Source organism: Saccopteryx bilineata, chromosome 1 (genome assembly GCF_036850765.1).
Source record: "Saccopteryx bilineata isolate mSacBil1 chromosome 1, mSacBil1_pri_phased_curated, whole genome shotgun sequence".
In the NCBI taxonomy this organism is placed as follows: Eukaryota; Metazoa; Chordata; class Mammalia; order Chiroptera; family Emballonuridae; genus Saccopteryx; species Saccopteryx bilineata.
Window position 1 is genome coordinate 366542989 of NC_089490.1, and position 21884 is coordinate 366564872.

The window sequence follows — 21884 nt, forward strand, 5'->3', positions numbered from 1 at the left end:
ATGTTTGGAAACTGTGAAGTGTTCCTGGATAGCACATGGTAGGCACTGCCTAGAAAGGTTTGTGGGAAAGGATGACGAGGACTCAGTGTCAAGAGTATGTGATGATAGATTAGTTATGTCTGTGATGGGCCCAGCAGGGGTGAATGGTAGCATATGGTAGCATGTATGTTGTGAATTGAATTTACTAAATGTAGTGTCACAGCAGTAAAAGCTAGAATTGTTTTTATTGTTGCTCATGAAGATGTTTCCCTGAATAGATTCACTATGACATTAGTCTCTCCAGACCAGGGGTAGTCAACCTTTTTATACCTACCTCCCACTTTTGTAATTCTGTTAGTAGTATAATTTTCTAACTGCCCATCAGTTCCACAGTAATGGTGATTTATAAAGTAGGAAAGTAACTTTACTTTATAAAATTTATAAAGCAGAGTTACAGCAAGTTAAAGCATATAATAATAATTCCTTACCAAGTACTTTATGTCGGATTTTCGCTAAGTTTAGCAGAATGAATCTTTATAAAACAACTTAACTATAGTGAAATCTATCTTTTTTATTTATACTTTGGTTGCTCCACTACCGCCCAGCATGAAAGCTGGAACACCCCCTAGTGGGCGGTAGGGACCAGGTTGACGACCACTGCTCTAGACAGTCTCTGGGCCTGTAGCTGCTGGAGTATGACTTCAGAGGTTTGAGTCAGTACCAGTGACCAGGCTGCATGCACCTCAGGCCACCATGCTGCTTTCCCTTTGCTCTGCAGGAGCGGCTACCTCTGGTAGGGGACTTCTCAGTAAGGCCAGATGTCAGCACGTGGATCTCCAACCCCGACTGCCGGGCTCACACCCTGCACTCTGGGGGTGGGGAACAGAGGACCAGGAGATGGAGAAGTAAGAAGGCAGTTAAACATAGGGGTCTCCTGTGTGACTTCTTTCCAAGATCATCTACCAGCCAGTTGAGAGCGTTTAATCTTAGAATATCTTACGGATGCAGATCTCTTGGTGATGGAGGAGGAACAGCATTTTCTGAGCAGGGTGCTAAACTATTGGCCAGTTGGACTCATCACTTTTGAGGTCCATGCTTTCCCCAGGCGTGTCCATTAAAATAAAATGGAAAAAGGTGTATTTATATATTGATATGTATATGTACTTAATATATACAAAATATGTGCATGTCTCTCTCTATCTGTCAATCTAAATTTTCCCAGGGTTGGAGTCCTGGTGACTCCAGAATTCCAGGGGCTCTTTGCCTGCAGAGCTCCTCCCATTCTTGAAAGGTCAGTATCTCTCTGATACTGTCCCTCACTCCCCCTCCAGGCAGCTGGAGGACCCTCCTCTGTCATTCCACTGGCTACCATATTGGGCTTGGGTCTGAGTCATCTTCCTTTCTGGGTTCATTGCGTTTAGCAAAGATTAGGGATGAGAATTTTATCCACTGCAGCCCCTGCTTCTGCAAGTCTGAATTAAATTTTTTCCAACAGGTGGCCTGGAGATTTCCCCTTCTCAGCATTTGATATTCTTCTGAACATTCTTCTAAACTGTGTGTCACACCCTCCTCCTTTCTGGGATTCCGCTGCAACTCTTAGGTCTGTGTTTTAGAAGGGGCCTTGAAAAGCCCAAGCCTGGTGTATGAATTTCTTATAGGAAAGGCAGTCAGTAGACTCTGTTAAGTACTAACTGTGATGGACGGCTTACTACCTCCTCAGGAAGCCAGGTCTAACATGGAGAATTGAAATCCTTCAAAAGCTCTTGTTTGATTAGGTCAAAATCAGCCCCCTCGGTGGTGTCTCCTACAAGTACTAGTTCTCTCCTCTAGGACTACAAAAAAAAAAAAAAAATCTAATGAGAAACAAAGAGAGCCTCAAAATAATTATAACTATAGATTGTAACCACGGAATAAAATGGGAACCCATGAGAAGAAAGGGCTCACCTGTAGAGAGAACGCTGACCGGTAGGTGTAGAGGGGGTTGAAAGCTTCCTGGTAAAGATTAGTTAAGGCAAGAATTATCGGTGGGTGCTGAAATCGAGAGAAGAAAGTTTGCTGAGGAGCAGACTATTTGCCTGGTCTCAGGGTGTCTCTTCACTGATTGCTTATTAGTTTCAAGGGGAAACATAGCACCAAATAGGGGAGACTCCAAGCATCACAACCAAGTGGTCAAAATCACATTAGCAGTGAGGGACAGATGGCTGTCATGTGCTTCCTAGTGGCATACCCCGAGAGAACACATCACTGATGTTGAATTCCAGTCAGGGATGGAAAACCTGAAACGAATCACGAGGCATCTCAGACGAATCCAAATTGTGAAATATTATTCTATTTAAGAATAAAAACAACAACAACAGCAAACTGGCCTGTATTGTTCCAAAATGCCAATGCAGTGAAAGACAGAGAAAGGGCTGAGGGATTGTTCAAGACTAAAGAGACATGACAGCTACGTGCACCGTGTGATCCTGGACTGGGAACAAAAGGCTAGAAAGGACAGTTTGCATCAGTTGACAAAATTGGAACATTGTAATTAAGTCAATGCTCAATTTTCTGTATTTTCTAACTCGACTGTTACATAATATTCTTGTCCTTTGGAAAGACACTAGTATAAGGGGCAAAGGACATGGACTGGAGCCTATACTAATGTGATTCAGGGGAAAAAATGTGTTCCTATACAGAGATGGGTGAGGGGGGAAGAAAATGAGGATGGATGAAGGAATATAAGAATTCTCTGTACTATTCTGGTAATTTTTCAGTACATTTGAAGTCATTTCAGAAAGGCCCATCAAAATTTGCGGACGAGAGATACTCTCTTTTAAGGGACAGCCTCTTTCTGGATCCAGGAGGAATGTGGTACATAATGATTAAGGACCTGTGGTCCTATGAGACCTGACTCATGAGTGCAGGGTGGGGGTAGGGGGCAGAGGGAGAGGGTGGGAGTCAGGTAGGAGCCAGACTTGGAGTTAGCTAGGTGAAGCAGTGAGGAAGGGCATTTCTCGTGGAGGAAACAGTATGCAAAATAGCTGGTGTGTAGAGAGCCAAGGGTCACCATGGCAAAATCAGGTAGGGCCACCAAGAATAAGGCAGTGAATTCTGGGGGTCTTAACCTCATAGCAAAAACCAGTGGTTGGAGGAGCTGATTTTTAGGTCGGGGAGTGACATGATCAGAAGTGACTTGAATGAAAACCTTACATGCTTTTTCAGATACTACTGCCATCTAAATCTTCATCTATCCCAGACACCCCTGGAGGTGGGCTTCCTATAGATGCTGGGGTTATTTGGGGCCCATATTGTTCCATTGTTGCCTTCTCCCGTTAGGCAGACATGGACCTTTGTTGCTTCCTTTTCATGTCCTTCCTTTAGTGACCGAGGGTTGGGTCTCTCTGTGTTCAACCTCTTATTAGTGTGATTATCTTCTTGAGTCATGAGCTGCCCAGAGTCATCGGTTGCCTGCCAGCCCATTACAGTGCCATCTCTGTGAGTTATTAGAAAGGTTTACGTGCCAGATAAACAACATGAATCAAGAGAGAGAGACAGGCTCCTTCCTCCTCCTTACTTTGCTGTCACTCAGGGAGGATTCCAGGAGGGATTGGAGTGAGAGAAGGGGAGAAGGGGCAGGAGAATGGGAAGAAAGAGGGGGGGTAGGGAGAGAGAGGAGGAGGAGGAGGAGGGAAACAGGATGAACACAGAGGACTAGAGAAAAGGAGGAAGCTGAGAGAGAGGAAGAGCTTCCCCGAAAGAGGTGAAGAGAGCTGAGAGCTTATTTTCCATCACCATTTGGGCTGCCTCTGAGCAGAACCGGGTGATTCAGACACGTAGACTGTACCTTCTTCCTTTTGATGACCTAATACCATTGTGTGACCTTGGGTAAGTCATCTGCCTTTCTGGGCAGCCAGTGTGTATCTCTCTCTCTCTCTCTCTCTCTCTCTCTCTCTCTCTCTCTCTCTCCATTGGCTGGGCTACAAATTGCTCTGTGCACATGCATAGGGCCCATGTGTAGATGCACGGGCTGGTGCTCCAAACTCATCCAAGGAGGTCTTTGGAAAACCAATGCACTTGACGCCTCTCTTCTTATTTAAAAAGTGCACTAATCCTTTCTAGTTGCTAACTTGTTACCTTTGTGTGCAGATAAGTTACTGCAATAATGGGCTAAGAATGTATTGAGCACACTGGAATAAATCAATTACCACCGGCACCTAGGGATGCCGATTGCAATCACAGTTGAGCACCTTGGGGAAAAATTCCTTTGCATCTGGTTATCTGCTTTGGGGCTGTAGCCAAAGACCCCCTACAAGATTTAATACTTTTGGCTCTGAAGACCAAGCTCTTCTTCCTTCTTACTAGCAAAATGAGAACTGCTATTATCACTATAAGTATTTATGACAACCATAGACATACTTGAGAATTTAAAGAAGTAGTATTTAAATTACATGAAATTGGAAACAACTCACTTTTCATTTTTATTAAGCACTTTATTTTGAGTTTGAGCTTAGTCATTTGATTTTTCTTTTCCCATGTATCCTTTAGCATGGTCATAAATAGGCTCCACTGCACTGTTTTATTTTGAATGTTGTAAATGGCAGAATTAGGCTTATAGGAGTCGTGATCTTTTGAATTCAAGGAGCACCTGACTATGGTTTAGGTGACAGACCGTGAAAAGGAGTTAGAAGACTAATTAGACCAAGCCCTTTGGTTTCATTTATCCAGATGGTATATAAAAGCTCCTTAAAGTAGTTTCTTAGTATCACAGTTATCCATCCTTCACTTTAATGAACAGTAATGACCTAATGCCAATCTGGGTATTGATCAGAACTCAATGACTTATGATGTTGGCCATCATGATTATCTAGTTGGAATATCTCTTGAGTGTCGTCGATTCCCAGAAGCCACAATTTATTCTCCAGTGTGGTATATCAAAACTCAAGGTCAGAGTGCAGGCCTGCCACAGTTTCACACATATGAAGGAGTGCCATTTTCCAAGGATTAATCTTCAATATGTACAACTATATTTACAAGTGTTAGGACGAAATAGGCAGTGCCACTTTGATTCTTTGAAATGGTCACGGCCTGACCTGTGGTGGTGCAGTGGATAAAGCGTTGACCTGAAAATGCTGAGGTCGCCGGTTTGAAACCCTGGGCTTGCCTGGTCAAGGCACATATGGGAGTTGATGCTTCCAGCTCCTCCCCTCTGTCTTTCTCTCTCTTTGTCTCTCTATCTCCCTCTCTCTCTCCTCTCTAAAATGAATAAATAAAAAAAATTAAAAAAAAAAAGAAAAAAAAAATGAAATGGTCACAGTACTCATCCTTAGTTCCACTCAACAAATACCTATTTACTGGGTAGTTACTGCGTGTCAGGCACTGTCCTAAGCTCCAGGGTTACAGTAGGAAGCAAAGCAGGTACAAGTCCTTGTTCTTGTGTCGTTTACATGGTTGTGCTATATTCTGGCTAATTGTACTTATGGTGAACTGAAGAACAAATATCCATTCATTTTAATACCTTTCATTGGGTGTCTTTCACCTGTTTTTTCAATGCTTTGTGGCACCTGTCTTGAGAGTCGGAGAGGCAGGTGATGGAGGAGGCTTTCGAAATGCCTACCCCAGGTGGGTCATAAGCCCCCCTTACTCTTTTTGTTTTTTGTTTGCTTTGCCCATTTCCTTTCGGCAACATTCTAAAGGCGGTGTTGATTAGATTGTATGTATACTGTCCAGACAGTCTCACGGTAATTTGTTTTGTTTTTTTTAAAGACTTTATTCATTTTATACAGGAGAGGGGGGGGGGAGAGAGAGAGAGAGAGAGAGAGAGAGAGAAGGGAGGAGCAGGAAGCATCAACTCCCATATGTGCCCTCAGCATTCCAGGTTGATGCTTTATCCACTGCGCCACCACAGTCAGGCCGGTAATTTGTTTTTTAAAGAATTTTTGTCACTAGCTTGCTTTCTTATATTTCATTTCTCTCTCAAGGTAGAAACACTAGAGGAAAAATATAGGCCCAATTGAAGAGATGATGAGCTATGTTTAGGTTCAGGTGTGCTAAAATCCTAACGGCTCGGGACACTTGGATTCTGTTACCCTTTTCAGACAGTTTTTAATGTCTTTTCTCTTCATGGAAGCTTTAGGCATATTATTCATTACAATTTGATATATCTATATCTATATATATATGGCTTTCAATTTTGCAAGCATGTGTGAGCCCAAAGGATCTACGTGTGACAGACAAAATCTTACATGCCTGTCAGACTCCCACAGCATAGCTTGGGAATTGAGAAAAGGAGTTAGTTATACCTCAGATGATTAAGAGCAAAATAGAGGTGGGTACAGGGTGCTGACAGGCAAAGGGAATGGAATGTGCCTTATGCTCCTGGGGTGAGAAATCGGGTGAAGGGGCATGGAATTGGGGAGAAAGCTTATAAAGGCTTCACAGAGAATGCACATCCTTAGTTCTTTACCCTGGAGTCTTAGCTGAGTTTCTGAGCTTAACTCAAATGGAAGCATCAGAAAGGAAATTTTTATTTTATCTGTTTCACATAGACAATAAGACTATATATATTGTTGGGCTAACGATAGCTACCATTTATAGGATGCACTGTGTGCTAGGCACTGCGCTAAGCATTTTACTGGCATCATATCATCTATTTCTCTTATATAGCTCTTCCTGTGAGGTAATTAGTGTTAGTTCCATCTCATTGATATGAAAACTTTGGTCCAGAGAGGTTGAGTGACATAGCTAAGGTCACACAGCTAAGTGCTGAGATACAGACCGGGCTATCTTTGCCCCCGAAGCCATGGCTTGACCTCTACTGGACTGCCTTTTCTGTGCAGCTGCAGTCCCAAACTCAACCTCTCCATAGACACCTTTGGCTGCGTCTCTCAGGAGATCCTCCATACTTCACCATGGGAGGCTAGCCCTTTCTTGCCTGTTACTGGTATTTGCTTTCCAGCTAATTCAATGCACCTTCTTTCTTTTGATTGTCTTAGCAGGTAAGAGCTATTATGACTTCAAGAATATCCCAGATCTAATTTGGATTTAGTATGTGGCCTTGGATGAGCCATTTTAAAGTCTCATTCTCTCTGTTTCCCACCACTTGGGAATAGGATCATTAGCAATCTTATTAGTATAAAGTAATGTTAGTGTTTCTAGCTAAAGATAGGGTGAACTATTATCATCTGTCGGGTTTTTTTGTGCCCTGGTGCTGAGTTGTAGCTGGACTGATGCACTTGGAACTCTCCCATCTTTTGTGGGGAGTTTGCACTCGCCTGTCTGAGAGCTTAAAGTGCAGTGAGAACTCAGCCTGTTTCCCAGTCTTCAACATTTCCACGATGCCCCTGCACTCCAAGACTGTCATCAATGCAGTTGTCTCTGCTTTAGATGACGGCGACCTTGCCCCAGCTGTCCCTGGAGGACGGCAGCTCGATGAGTAAGTCCTAAAGCTTGCTAGATGCGGCTCAGGATTTCACATGCCTGTGCTGATTGGACAGACCGTAGTCTCTGGGCCTTAGGACTTGGTTGGCCTCAAGGGTCCCAAACATCACGACTCACAAGTGTCTGTGGTGGTGATTTATTTTTCTTACTTGTGTTTTTCTTTTTTCAGCGAATGAAAAGATTGAAGACATCAATGGCTGTCCGAAGAACAGGTCGCAAATGGTGAGTGGGACATGGGCAGAGAGTGTTTGTGTTATGTTAGCCCTGCTTCTAAATGATATTGACCATCTTGAAAACATTCGCACCATAAGCTTTACTCTAGGGGATTATATTAATAAACTAACAGCCCTTTCCAAGTAGCCGTGGCCTGCTCTCCTGACATTTGTTGGCATTTACTGAAAAATGGCTGTGAGTTTTTACGTAGATGGTAAGACAGCGAAAACGAAATATGGTCCTTGCCCTTAGAAACAAATTATGCAGAACTGGTGCAAACATACGCTTGTTTAGAACTCGGATTTCATCATTTGTTCTGCTTCCTCGAAGACCCACAGCAGTTTCTGTTTGTGTATGGAGCTGAGACACAGATGAGGCGATGGTATCTCACTACTCAGAAATTGGGGCCTGTGGTCTGATTTCCTTTAAAGGTTAGAATGATGTGAATTCAGAACTGTGACAGGAAATGTGAAACGAATTATATCCAGATCATTCTCAATGTAACCTTGACAAGTGAAAATCTCTCTGCTGCTATGTGCTTGCCTAAACTCTGATAGTAAAGCTTTTTTTTTTAAAAAAAGAATCTTTTAAAATTTATTCTTTGCTTGTTGCACGCTCTGCACATAACCTTTGAATTAAAATTCATGATCACGGTTGAGTTGAGAAAACATTAAATTGTAGTGCTCTGAGTGCTTAGCTATTCCCTTCAAAACACTTTCAAACATGGATATTTACACAAGAATGCTTATTATTATCTGAGTCTGTTAAGATGATGCTAATACCTGCTTAAAATATGAAGGTAGCAACTTGAGGACTTTTTTTTTTCCTGGACATTAATTTGCTTGCAGAAATCTTTTTTTTTTTTTTAATGGCTAATTTATTTTTCTCACCTTCCCTCACTTAATAGGCACAATGTGATAGTCTCATTCCAGAAGGCACCAAAGGGATTGGCGTTCCATAGGTGGACCTCCTAATCTTTCGAATTGTTTATGCCAGGGAGTTGGACAGATAGTCTTTTCAGTCAACTTTGCTTCGTGTGTGTGTCTGTGTGGTGAGGGGATGCCATTTTTCACTGTATATTCAGAAACTAGTTTCCCTTTTTTATTATTCTACTGGAGCTGGTTTTTCTTATTTGATCCAGAGAGCAACCACTCCTTAACATAGGAAAGTCCCCATGCAGACATCTCATGTCTGCTTTGACTTTTGGAAAAGCTTAGCTGCTATTTTTGCTAGAGCTACTGCAGCTGTCTAGTGTATTAATAATTGAGAAAATTTGGACGATAGAAGACTTAATTTTAGTGCAAGCATTTTATACATGCGGTTGTATAGTCACAGGAAAGAGATGCTGTCTTTCCTTCTGGGATGGGTATCAACGCCTTTGTCCCAGCCCATAATGATGCATTTGTAGGTAGTGAATCTTTTATTCTGTTTGGAACATTTTCTGCGCTTTCTGTTGGAGATGTTATCTGTTGTTAAAGCCCACTTTTAAACTTATAAAATAAGATTGTCGCCTTGGGTGGTTCTGTGCAAATTTGGTTCTACATGTAACCTTCTTATTTATAAATATAACCACAGTACCAGTGCAGTTTTGTGGTTTTTCCATAACTCTTGCAGCTGTGGAAGTACTTTTTCTTTTAATGGGCTGTTTTTGTTTTTGTTTTTTAGAACACAGGAATATAAAATCCTATAATTGCCTGTGATAATCAGTTCCAGCTTAGGGGCAGGGGGGCAGACATGGTCTGGTGGTAGACGTAGCAGAGAGTAGTTCCGCTACAGGACATCCGTCTAGGAAGACGTAAGAACCTTCACCACAGTCATTTCACTCTGTGGGAAATGAGAAAGAGGATGACAAGGACAACAGGGCCATTGTCCTTTCCCCTGTATTACAGAACTGACAAATTCATAAGGCAGAGCTGGCCTAGGGCACATGGGAAGTTCCTCTAGACAAGTCCGGGTGTTGTTCTGGATAATGGGACACCCACATGTGTGCGTGTCTGAGCAGAGTGAAGCATTTCTATTCGTGAGAACATAACGTAAGAATATAGCATAGGGGATGGGCCACCATTTCTAGATTCCTTGGTTATCTTTTCAATCAGGCCTTACTTAGGGTGGCTACGGATAGAGATTTGTTGTTGTTTGCTAAGTGTTGCTTGTTTGGAGGAGACCAGAGGTGAAGGTATATGTAGAGCATTGGGTTGATAAAAGGAAGATGAGCTGCAAATTTGGGAAGTGTACCTGTTGGGAGGTAACTGTCACTCCCTTGAAAATAATCAGCATGGAGTTAATGTGCTCACTCTCTAAGAAAACAGAGCATCTTCAGGGGCCTTTAATAATGGAGACAAAAGCGATTTTGTCTCAGAGCAGGAGAAATGCGTGTTATTCCAGTTTTCAAGGGGCAGATTCATTTCCTCAGCATTTTGGTGGATAGGAACGTGAGCTTTGATTTTGTGGATAGGAGGCACAAGCCTTCCCCTTTTCCTCCCACCCTCTCACCCTCGTCCTCCTCCTCGTCCTCCTCCTCGTCCTCCTCCTCGTCCTCCTCCTCCCCCTCCTCCTCCTCCTTCTCCTCCTCTTCCTCCACCTCCTCCTCCTCTTCCTCCTGACCTCAGGCTGCCCAGAGCTCCAGTCCCTGCTCCAACTCCTGCACGCCAGGCTCTGCTTCAAGCCCTGCTCTCTTCCCAGAGGAGGGGGAAGTGAAAGCAGATACCTGTGGATATGGACCACACAATCCAGGGGCATTGGTGCACAGACATGGGCACGGCACTGCGTACTTTCAGCCAGTCAGTCGGCAGGCGTTCACAGTGTGCCAGCTGATGCCAGGCATTGGGCTAGGCCATCGGAATAGCCCAGGTGAACAAGATGTGGTTCCCACCTTCAAGGAACTCAGTGATGAGTAGGCAGGGGGCCAGAGAACAACAGCACAGCAGAGCAGTGCAGCTGCCCCCACGGACATCTGTGCAGGGTGCAGGGGGCCCATTTCATACCGGGCTAGGGGAGGTTTCAGCATAACTTCGAAGGGGTGAGTCTCAAAAGGCCAGAGAGTCACCGCAGAGCAGTGATGGGTGGAGGAGGAGTCCCATTTCTGGAGAATCTGTTTACTGGAGGACCCTGCTGAGAAAGGGTTTGCAGTATTTACTCATTGATCCTCCCCAAGTGCTACACAAGCCGTGTCTGGTGAGGGTCCTCCAGCCACTCAGCAATGTCAGCCCTTCGCCATGTTGTGTTCAAGGGGAGGACTAAGGCATGGGAGAGCCACAAGTATGACAGACCCCATAGGCTGGTGGCCTTTTTAAGGGACACGTCTTCTGTGTTCATCATCACTCCCCAGATTGCCACAGCTCACAGAGCAACCTCTATGGGACCCGGGAGCAAAGTTTCCTAGAGGAAAACAACCGTAGTCATCAGTGTCTGGATGGACGCTGCGCCGCGGGCTCTGGAGAACTGAAGCACTGCCTGCTGGGAAGTGGGGGGCAGTATCGCTCACGCTGGCACTAATGTACCTCCACGCAGTGCTCTCGGGCGGACAAACGATTTAGCACTCCTGAACACATTGGAGCCTCCCGACTCCGCTGGGGCCGGCGTAGCGCAGCCCACTGTGGGGTGAGGGCATCGGGTGCTGGGCAGCGGGGGGCTGTCTGCAGGGAAAGGCAGCGCTAGGATCGTCGGCATCTCCGACTCTCGGCGCCCGTCTCTTGGCCCTCGTCAAGTGGGGCTGGGACTGTGGCCCTGACTGAAAGGCAGTGACTTCCCCTTCCCTAGCAGGCTTGTCTCAGCTTATGTTTGAGTCCTCTGCCCTGTTTCAGTCTGACCTAGATGCTTTTGGGGCCAAATCCTTGGAGATGGAGCTGCAGAAACACTTCCCTCCCCTGCCCCCTCTTCCCCTGCCTCCAGATCCGTCTATTTGGCTCTTAAATAAGCTTATGTGTGCGTCAGAGCTGGTTAAATGTTTTGTCTGTTTAGCGTTGCCATGGCAACCCAGGGGCATCTTTTTGGCTTTCAAGTGGTGTGTGCAGCAGAGTTATGTATTAGTTTGGAAGGAGAAACATCACTTGGAGCCCAGCCAGCCGGAGCTGGAGTGGCCCCCGCCTTGTTCCTTGAACCCACTGAGCTCCAAGACATTGGTTCACTTTGGGGCCTCTCTCGCAGGAATGGCCACTGCAGGGGTTGGTTTTCTCTTCACACCGTTATTATTTTAAGTGGCTTGGCTCTCTGTTGTTGATTAGGAGAGGTGCAAAGTTATCCTGGCCTGCTGACCCTCTCATTGGAAAGCCCCAGGCCTGTTTTCCCCTCTGGCTGGCTGACCTCAGGCCTGGGGTCACCTGGGGCCTCCCAGCACTGCTCAGCTGCTTCCTCCCGGACTCCCAGGGACCCTCCTGCCTTGTTCCTGTCCTGCACCCAGACGGGGGGCCAGCCTGGGCTTGAGAACCAGACAGGCCAAGTTCGAGTTCCTTCTCTGCTAGTCCGTGGCGTTGAGCTAATTATTTGACCTTTTGAAGCCTCTGTTTCCTGTTCTGTGAAGTGAGATTGATAATAGTACATACCTCATAAAGTTTCTGTGGTGACTAGTGAGGCAGTGGAGGTGATAAAGATGGATAATAATAATTACAACGATAAAATATGACTCAAGTCAATAGAGTGTTTGTTCTGTGACAGGTGCCATAAGTGCTTTACAAATATCTTCTTAGCTCATCCCCCCGACGGCCCTTTGAGGTCAGTGACCTTGTTGTCCCATTTTCCGAGCACATGGCCAGCACTCAGTCACAGCAGTGTCTGTGGTAGTGATGGTTAGTCTTAGTAGTCATTCCTGTGTTTGGGGGCACGGAACCTCCTGAAAATCTGAGAAAAGTTACCAGCCCTCTCCTCCCCACATGGCACATACCCTGGAAGCTGGCACACAGCCTGAGTGGACCGTGGCTTCCAGAGGCCGGCCCGTGGCTTCCGGAGGCCGGCCCGTGGCTTCCAGAGGCCGGCCCGTGGCTTCCAGAGGCCGGCCCGTGGCTTCCGGAGGCCGGCCCGTGGCTTCCAGAGGCTGGCCCAAGTTCAGGGCTCCTGCTGCTGCGGGTCCAGCTCTGCTCCTCACTCTGTCCTTTCAGGAGCTCCTGTAGAAAATGTTGAGTTCTCAAGACAATAGGAGTTGGCACTGAGATATAGAAAAGGACAGGGCTGTGGTTTTCAAACTTCTATTCTGTGAGCAGAGCCCCCTTCTCCTCCCTAATATAAGAGTATGTGGAACCCCAGCTGTGAAAGTGATCAAAGCTGACTTGCCACTCTAAGCAGGAGTGGGTGTCCCAGGACGGGGCCATCTTAGCCTCTCCCTCTCCCCTGCCCCTCCCCCTCCTCACTGCCGCAGGTGCCTCTGAGGCCCCCTTTCAGAAGGCCAGTGCCTGGGAAGACACAGGGTGATGAAGCCTAGTGAGCGTGGACACCCCATCCTCAGACCTGGGCAGCGGGTCCCAGCTCTGCTCCGAGATCCAGCCCTCCTTTCTCTGGTCCTGAGTCTCCTCTGTGAAAAGACAGACTAGGTCTTCTTCTTCACCTCTGACCTCTGGGCGCTGCCAGGCAACACGGCTGAGAGCATGAGCTCTGAAGGCCGACTGCTTGTGACTTGGGGTGTGTTCCTCAGGCTCTCGGGGCACCAGCCTCTATAACAGGACTAGTAACAGTACCTGCCTGGGGGTGTTGCAAGGTGTAAGTGAGATAATCTGTATGAAGTACCTGTACACGGTGGGCACAAAGAGAGCACTTAGTAAATGTGAGCACTTGATAGGATGATACAATAATTTTTCCAGGTAGCTAGGTTTTGTTTGTTTTTTAATTCAGAGAGAGGAGGGGAGGCAGAGAGACTCCCACATATGCCCCAACCAGGATCCACCTGGCAAGCCCCAAAGGGGCAATAGGCATCACTCCATTGCTCAGCAACTGAGCTCTTCTTAGCGCCTGAGGTGGAGGCCATGGAGCCACCCTCAGCACCCAGGGTCAACTTGCTCCAATTGAGCTATGGCTGCAGGAGAGGAAAGAGAGAGAGAGAGAGAGAGAGAGAGAGAGAGAGATATGAGAGGGGGAGGGGTGGAGAAGCAAATGGGTACGTCTCCTATGTGCCCTGACTAGGAATCAAACCTGGGACAGCCACATGCTGGACTGATGCTCTACCACTGAGTTAACCAGCCAGGGCCTTTTCTTTTTTTTTTTTTTTTCTTTTTAAATTATTTTATTTATTTTATTTTATTTTATTTATTTGTTTGTTTATTTTTAAGATTTTATTTATTCATGTTTTAGAGAGGGAGGTAGGAACAGAGAGAGAGAGAGAGAGAAAGAAGGAGGGGGAGGAGCAGGAAGTATCAACTCCCATATGCGCCTTGACCAGGCAAGCCCAGGGTGTCGAACTGGCAACCTCAGCGTTCCAGGTTGACACTTTATCCGCTGTGCCACTACAGATCAGTAACTAGGTATTTTTAAAGAAATTGACATTTCAAGAATGGCCAGTTCCACCTTTGGGTGAGGGCTTATAAGACAGTGTGGCCCCAGATAATCCATTCAACCTCTCAGCATCTCTCACCCTGACCTGGAGATTGTGGGCAATGCCAGCACCTCACTGGGCTATCATGAGGTTTCAGTGAGACAGCCTGCGTTTACTGAGAACGCGTGATACACAGAACCGGTTAAGAGCTTTTCCTAACTATCACAGTTACTCCTCAAAACCATCCTGTGAGGTGGATGCTATTACTGTCTATATTTTACATATGGAGACTGAGGCTTTAAAAGATTATTATTATTATTATTATTTTTTTATATGTCCCTTCATCTACTTAAGGGAGGAGGGGATCATGGCCCCTGCCTACAACCCTATCACTTCCTTCATCCCTGCCTTATTTTTTTTTTATTATTTATTTTTATTTTTATTTATCCATTTTTAGAGGAGAGAGGAAGAGAGAGAGAGACAGAGAGAGAGAAGGGGGGAGGAGCTGGCAGCATCAACTCCCATATGTGCCTTGACCAGGCAAGTCCAGGGTTTCAAACCGGCGACCTCAGCATTTCCAGGTCGATGCTTTATCCACTGCGCCACCACAGGTCAGGCCTTAAAAGATTATTATTATTATTATTTTGCCCCAGATGACTCATATAGGAGGCAGAGTTGGAGCTCGAACCCAAGCCTGTCTAGCTTAAGAGTATGTGGTGTTCACTTGTGTGACAGAGAACGGGCAAATAAGTCTTCACCTCACCGATCTCTGTTCTCCTTCTCTCTCATCTGTGGACAAAGCAGTCAGCTGGGTGTGTCTGGGAGTCAGCAAGGCAGGGGGAACGGACTATTTCTGGAAGGGGCCTGAGTTGACCTGTTGATGGGAACACAAGAAAAAGGGGCAGGTGGCCCTCAGCAAAAGGCCACCACTGGAGACTGCCTGGACGAGTCTGGCGCCAGGTGTTCTGACAGTTCTCCACCGAGCTTCCTGGGCCGAGCCAAGGCCATCCGAAACGGTGTCAGCTTTCCAGGCCCAGTGACCTTGAGCCCTCCCAACAGCTGCCAGAAAGCTGGCCACATGCTTGGGGAGTGTCTGAGATCCTTGGGCAGCTGAGGTGCTTCTGCCCTGGGCCCCTGGGCCTATTTTTACATGGCCCTAAGGGCGCACACATGTTACAGAACAAAGAAGGCATGAAGAGAAGTCCACAGGCCATTTTGAATTTAAAGCAAAGTGGGAAGTGTCCAGGGCCCAGATCAGCAGGAAGCATCCACTGCTTCCTACTGAAGGTGGTACATCCACTGTTACTACTGATGTTTTGGCCAGAATTCTCTCTCAGCCTCTTTGGCCACACCTCTGTTCAACACCCTCATTGGCTTCCCATTGCCTTCTTCCAACACTTGAGCACGCAAGAGTGGGAGCGGCCTTCATGATCTAGTACCATCATTTCTTGCCACTTGGCCCCTCAGATTCTGTACCGCAGGCATACTAGAACTTGGGGTGCCCCAGGGAGGCTATGTATGCTCATGCCTTTGATTTTTGATGCCAGTCTGCTGGGAAGACCTTATGATCAGCCCACTTGGGCATTGTAATCTTTAATATTCAGGTCAGTTGTTACTTCAAGTAGTTCAGATAATTAGGTGCCTGTTGTCTCTTGTCTCTTGTGTCCCTGGGTGTCCTGTGCCTACATTTCTCATAACACACTCTTGTGATTGTCTGTTGACTTATATTCTTGAGGGAGATACCATGTCTTTCACCTGAGTATGATAAGTAAGCACCTATGACTTACATAACTGACATACAGTAGGTATTTAATAAATGTTGGCTGGCTGGCTGGTTAGATGGAAAGACCAAGGCAGGAGCCAGCCTGGACCTGTCCATGTGGCTAGAGGACTGTAACATACCATTATTCTCTTACCATTATCTATAGCTGAGCAGTGATTTGAACACTGGGTATTAACTTGGTAGTTCTGTATGGGATTTAAGGAATGGGTGTTCGGCACTATTCTGAAAATTATATTCCCTTCTCTTAATTTTTTCCTTCCTTGGTTTATCCAGAAGATGCAACCAGGACATGGAAGTTAATTTTTAGTTTATCGACTTCTAGTCTGTTGTTGGAGGTGAGGTAAGCATGTTTAGGCATCTTTATATCTATCAGAAATTAATATGGATTATAAAAATGGTAAGGCACTGTTCTAAGTGCTTTACATGTTTTAACTCGTTTTCTCATAACAACCCTATGGAATCAGAAATATATTTTGGTTATTGCATTAAAGGGTATGGAAAACTCAGACCCCAATGTCTTTGTGCTCTGCTGGGGGCCAACTGTGAGTGGTGTGAAAGAATGTCTATCCTTTTCCTCTCGTGCTGTGGAGCGTAGGGTTATTGCCTTTGTCCCAGTGCTGTCATGTTTTTAAATAATAATAATAATAACAGACACATACCTTCTACACTTATAGCTGGGCATTCTTTTAGACATTTTACTGGCATTAACTGCTTTTGCCTTCATAAAACCATTATTATTTCCACTTCACAGATAGGAAAACTGAGGCAGTGAGAAGTTGAGTAACTTGCCTGAGGTTACACAGCTAATAAGTGACAAGCTAGGGTGTGAACCCTGGAAGTCTGGCTGTAGAGGCCTTTATCTTAAATGTTATGCTATTCTGCATGTGAGGAAATCCACTGAAGAAGAAAAAAACACTGATGCGGAGGCACCAAAGTTACATTTGTTGTACTCGGCCCTCGTATAGTTATGGGCCATACCTTAGAGTGATTCATTACATCATGGGAAGGAGATTTGGGCTGAAGAATAAGCATGCACTCGGGAATCAGGCGGATCTGGGCATGTGTGCTGGGCAAGTGACTGGATCTCTGAGTCTTTTTCCTCATCGGCAAGAAGGGGACATGGAAGCTACCGTCCAGGGTTGTTGGAGAGATGAGGGGGTGATGGTGTGAAGAGCACCTGGCATCGTCTGCTGGGAAGACCTTATGATCAGCCCACTTGGGCATTGTAATCTTTAATATTCAGGTCAGTTGTTACTCCAAGTAGTTCAGATAATTAGGTGCCTGTTGTCTCTTGTGTCCCTGGGTGTCCTGTGCCTACATTTCTCATAACACACTCTCTTGTGATTGTCTGTTGACTTATATTCTTGAGGGAGATACCATGTCTTTCACTTGAGTATGATAAGTAAGCACCTATGACTTACATGACTGACATACAGTAGGTATTTAATAAATGTTGGCTGGCTGGCTGGTTAGATGGAAAGACCAAGGCAGGAGCCAGCCTGGACCTGTCCCTGCTCACAAGTCACTTGTGCATGCAGTGGTTTTTCCTGCTGAGAAAGTATAATTCAGGGGGGTAGGCTAAACATTTTGCTGCATCCCACCCCCAGGATGTTTACCTCCTAATCCCTGTGGGAACCTGGGAATGTTACCTAACATGGTAACAGAGACTTTGCAGGTATAATGAAGGATCTTGAGATGGGAAGGTTATCCTTGATTATCTGGGTGGGCCCAGTATGGTCACAAAGATGCTTGGAAGAGGGAGGCAGGAAGGTGAGAGAGAAGATGCGATTATGGAAGAGTCAGAAAGAGAGAGAGAGAGAGAGAGAGAGAGAGAGAGAGAGAGGTGGGCTTTGAAGATAGGGAAAGGGGCCACAAGTGGAAAATGCAGGCGGCCTCTAGAAACAGATGGGCCTTGAGCCTCCAGAGGGGAGGCAGCCTCCCGACTCCTTGCTATTAGCCAGTGAAACTGATTTTGAACCTCTGACCACCAGAACTGTAAGATAAATAAAATTATGTTGTTTTAAGCCACTATGTTTGTGGTATTTTATTACAGTAGCAGTAGGAAATTAACACACTCTGGGATTCAAGCAAGGTAACTCTTGCTGTATTAGATGGTAAGCTGTTTGGGTTTATAGCAGAGGCTCATCTTGTTACTGTGAGCCCTTGGGTTTCTGAACCGACTGCAAGTTGTCTCCGTTGTTAGAACACTTCAGAGTGGAGTTTTCCCCAACTCTGCATTCAAAGCAGGTCATCATCGGGAAATATGTGCCTCTTCCATAATTACATCTTCCCTCTCACCTTCCTGCCTTCCTCTCACTAGCATCTATGTGATCGCACTGGGCCCATCCAGGTAATCAAGGATAATCTTCCCATCTCACATGTAGTTTCCCGCCTTGCCTGCCTCTGCTGGGGGCCACTGAGCGGTCATGTGAATGCCAGGTGCCCTGTCTTCTGCCATTTCATCTGGTAATTAGAAGTTACTTGAGGACCAGGTATTCCTGACCTGTTTGATGCAAATATAACTCAGGTAGGTACTATGCTTCCCAATACTGTAATGTGTGTTTGTCTTATAATTAATAGGACATTTGAGCAAATTTTGTGATTTATCAAATTTTCTATATTATTTAAGGATATCAAAGCTTTGTAATACATATAGTATGTTTTTTTTTCTTTTTCTTTTTTTGTTCAATAAACATTTCCATATACCCAGCACCTGATAGTAGGTATATGGGAAGTACTCAGTTACTGTTTCTTAGATGAATGAACCACGCCATTGATGCTCCAAACATCCGACAGCTTTCTAGAGAGTGGGGTGACATTACATGTCAAATTTTAATGTCAAATACGCTTCAAGTGCTTTAAAGAAACTTGAGTCATCCTATGCGAAGAAATTCTCTCTAATCCAGTCCCTTCTCTCACAATTTTGGATTTTAACTTAGTCACAGAGGTGTATGGAAAAGACACCAAAAAGACATTTCTTTTATTAGTAAGTGAAGTCATGCTGGGGTTGGCAAAGCCTCCTGGCTCTGCTTCTCCAGCGTTAGCGCCTGCAGTCACCTGGAGAACTTGTTAGAGCAGCCCCCGGGGGCCCGCCTGACTCAGTCAGTCTGGGAGGGGCCGGAGAATTTGCATCTTTAACAAGCTCTTGGGTGATGCTGATGCTGCTGATCTATCTGGCTACCACATTTTGCCAATGTTGTCTCAGACCCAAGTACAAAAAACCTCTTTTGGGATCTGCCTGCCCAAACATATATTTGAACTTCTATTAGTTTGCCAAGCTGTTTAAAATTTAATTTAACAATATCACGAAAGGGTTTGTTTCAGTTTAACTGAATATTTTGAATGAGCTCATCAGTTTGCTTTTTTGGAAGGGTTAGGATGCTTGAGACGTTCTCCGGTCTGAGAGCGAGAGGAAGTTCTAAGTTGGTAGGCTCTGAATTGTGCATGTGCCCTGGTCTCAGAGTCCGCATGTGCCTCCTCCGCCCCTCTTAGTCCACAACCTCTGTGACCCTGGGTTTCCTCCACTGAATAACTGACGTGATAATCCCTTAGCACATGGTACTAACTGCCTGTGTCCCACTAGACATTAACCGCTATGAGGGTGGGGCTGCATCTGTCTGTCTGCCCACACCACTTGGCACTTGGTAGATGCTTGGTGAATATTTACTGAAGAAACTCCCATCTCACCTACTTTGGGACTGAGGTGTTGTGAGTGGCAGCATGGTGCTCAATAAGGTTCAAGAACTTCGCAATTGTGAGGATGGGTAGGGGAAGAATGGCTGCAGACCTCCTTGAACTGAAAGAAAAATTGGATGGTGATTTACAACCGTGTAAAGGGTGGTTTAATATATAAGTCATCTGGGCCTCATACAGGGACCCTCCTCCACGCATGTCTTCATGGAGTTCTTAGATTTCAGATGCCCCTTTAGGTAGGTGTGGGCTGTGTTTGCCATGCTCCCCACCATTCCCTGCTGTCTGATACCCAGCCTGTTTTAGTCATTTGTTACCTGCCTGCACCCCACACACGTTTGAGGTTTTCCCCATCCAAACTATTTTATTCTTATAAGTACCATGAACTTCCTCAGAAAACCTAAGAACTGTCATGATGGTCTGAATGATACCTGTTTCGGGATCATTTTGACTTTGAAATAATGCCTATATGTGTATATTGCTTTAAATATTTTCCTCCTGCACCCGAAGATTTAAAACACTATAAAAGAACATAACTATCTTATACAAAACATGTCCAAAAGGATGTAGGAGAAGTCACTCCTTCCTCTGTGAAGTGTTCTCTATCCTTTCGATGTAAAGATTGGGTCTGGTTTGGATGGGCTGGTCAGTGGCCTTGCCACACTGCTGAAGGACGAGGGCGGGCAAGTGACCAAACGGGGGTTTTATTTCCCTTCTTCAGCATCAGTGAAGCTCTTGCTCTTTGGTTGTTAATTCTTCATGTTTATAGCTTTGAAACATTTTCCAGTAAGTGTTAAAAATTCCAATTCTGCCATTTAAGAATTGCGATTTTAGGAAGCATTCTGTGTCTCCATTTCCCCCTCTGGAAAGTGATGGGGGAAGGCAAGAAACATCTGCCTTCTCTGGTGCTGAAAATGAACTGATATAATAATGTGTGGAAAAGAATTTGGCCCAGTGCTTCATGTTTTTTAAGCATGCAAATATTAATTTTCTTGTGAGGCCTCTACAAGGCTTTCAAGCAGGGAATCAGAATTCCTACTTTACTGAAAGGAAAAATGAGGCTCAGGGAAGTTACGTACCTTGCCCAAAGATAGCCAGGAAGCCCTCAGAAATCTACTGTTCCCCAGACTTCTGGTCTTGTGAAATCCTTAACTTCCCTCTCCCCCATTCAGATTTCTCAGTCGCAACACAAATGATAACACCTTGACAGGAGCCGGCTTTTCCTGTGGAGTGTATTTGAGGAGTGAGGGGTTCCCACAGTGGCGTGAGCACGGCAGCAGTCATTTAGAGTTGGAGGGGGTGTCAGAACCGAACCCCAGCCCCCTCTTTCTGACACTTTCCCCTGAAGGAACAGGAAGGCAGGACGAGAAAGGCATGCCATTTGGGTTTCCTTCACTGTTGTGAAGGGAAATCTATTACCTTTCATGGAGGTTTTGAGATGAATCAACTTGGAATTAAATAAAACCTTCCCCAGGCCCCATTTGCTTCTCTGAGAGGATTGTGCAGAAGAAACCCTAACGGAAGCTAAAGCGAAGGGCCTGTAGGGGTTGGTTGGCCTGCAGATGGGGGCGGCATTCCTTTTGACTTGATCTTCTGTATAGCATCGTCAGTCTTATGAGACTCCTTTGAGAGAGACTTGCAGAGATTTTATTCTGAGTTTTAGAATTTCCTGATGCATTGTTTATAAATGGCTGTAAAGCATTCTATTTTTATAACCACCCAGCAGTTTAATTTTAGCCTTTAGTAGGAGGGTGTCTTCCTACTACATTGATATATAGGTAGAGCCATATGAAATAGCCAATATTTAGCCACTGTTTTATTCACCAAAATTGCAATTTAATCTGACTCAACTGAATACCGTATTTCCCCATGTGTAAAACGCTCCCATGTATAAGATGCACCTTAATTTGGGGGCCCGAAATTTGGAAAAAAAATGTGTTAAATAAAGTTATTGAACTCAAGTTTTATTCATCATCGAATTCATACAACTCATCACTGTCAAAACTCCCATCTAGGCCCTGGCAGGTTGGCTGAGCAGTAAAGCATCGACCCGGCATGTGGAACTCCCAGGTTTGATTCCCGGTCAGGGTACACAGGAGAAGCACCCATCTGTTTCTCCACCCTTCCCCTCTCCTTTCTCTTGATCTCTTTCTTCCCCTCCAGCAGCCAAGGCTCCAGTGGAGCAAAAGTTGGCCCGGGCGCTGAGGATGGCTCCATGGCCTCTGCCTCAGGCGCTAGAATGGCTCTGGTAGCAACAAAGCAGCTGCCCAGATGGGTAGAGCATTGCCTCCTAGTGGGCTTACCAGGTGGCTCCTGGTCGGGCGCATGTAGGAGTCTGTCTGT

The 21884-nt window shown here is 45.5% G+C and overlaps 1 protein-coding gene across 7 annotated transcripts in view; it reads left to right on the top strand.

The window, feature by feature from the left end:
• Positions 1 to 21884, top strand: part of NAV2 (neuron navigator 2) — a 405016-nt gene that overhangs the window by 126349 nt on the left and 256783 nt on the right. For all 7 annotated transcript variants that reach the window (XM_066251118.1, XM_066251119.1, XM_066251121.1 and 4 more), the window contains exon 3: positions 7568 to 7620. In XM_066251118.1, the coding sequence (XP_066107215.1) occupies positions 7568 to 7620 (53 nt within the window). The remainder of the gene's footprint in view (positions 1 to 7567; positions 7621 to 21884) is intronic.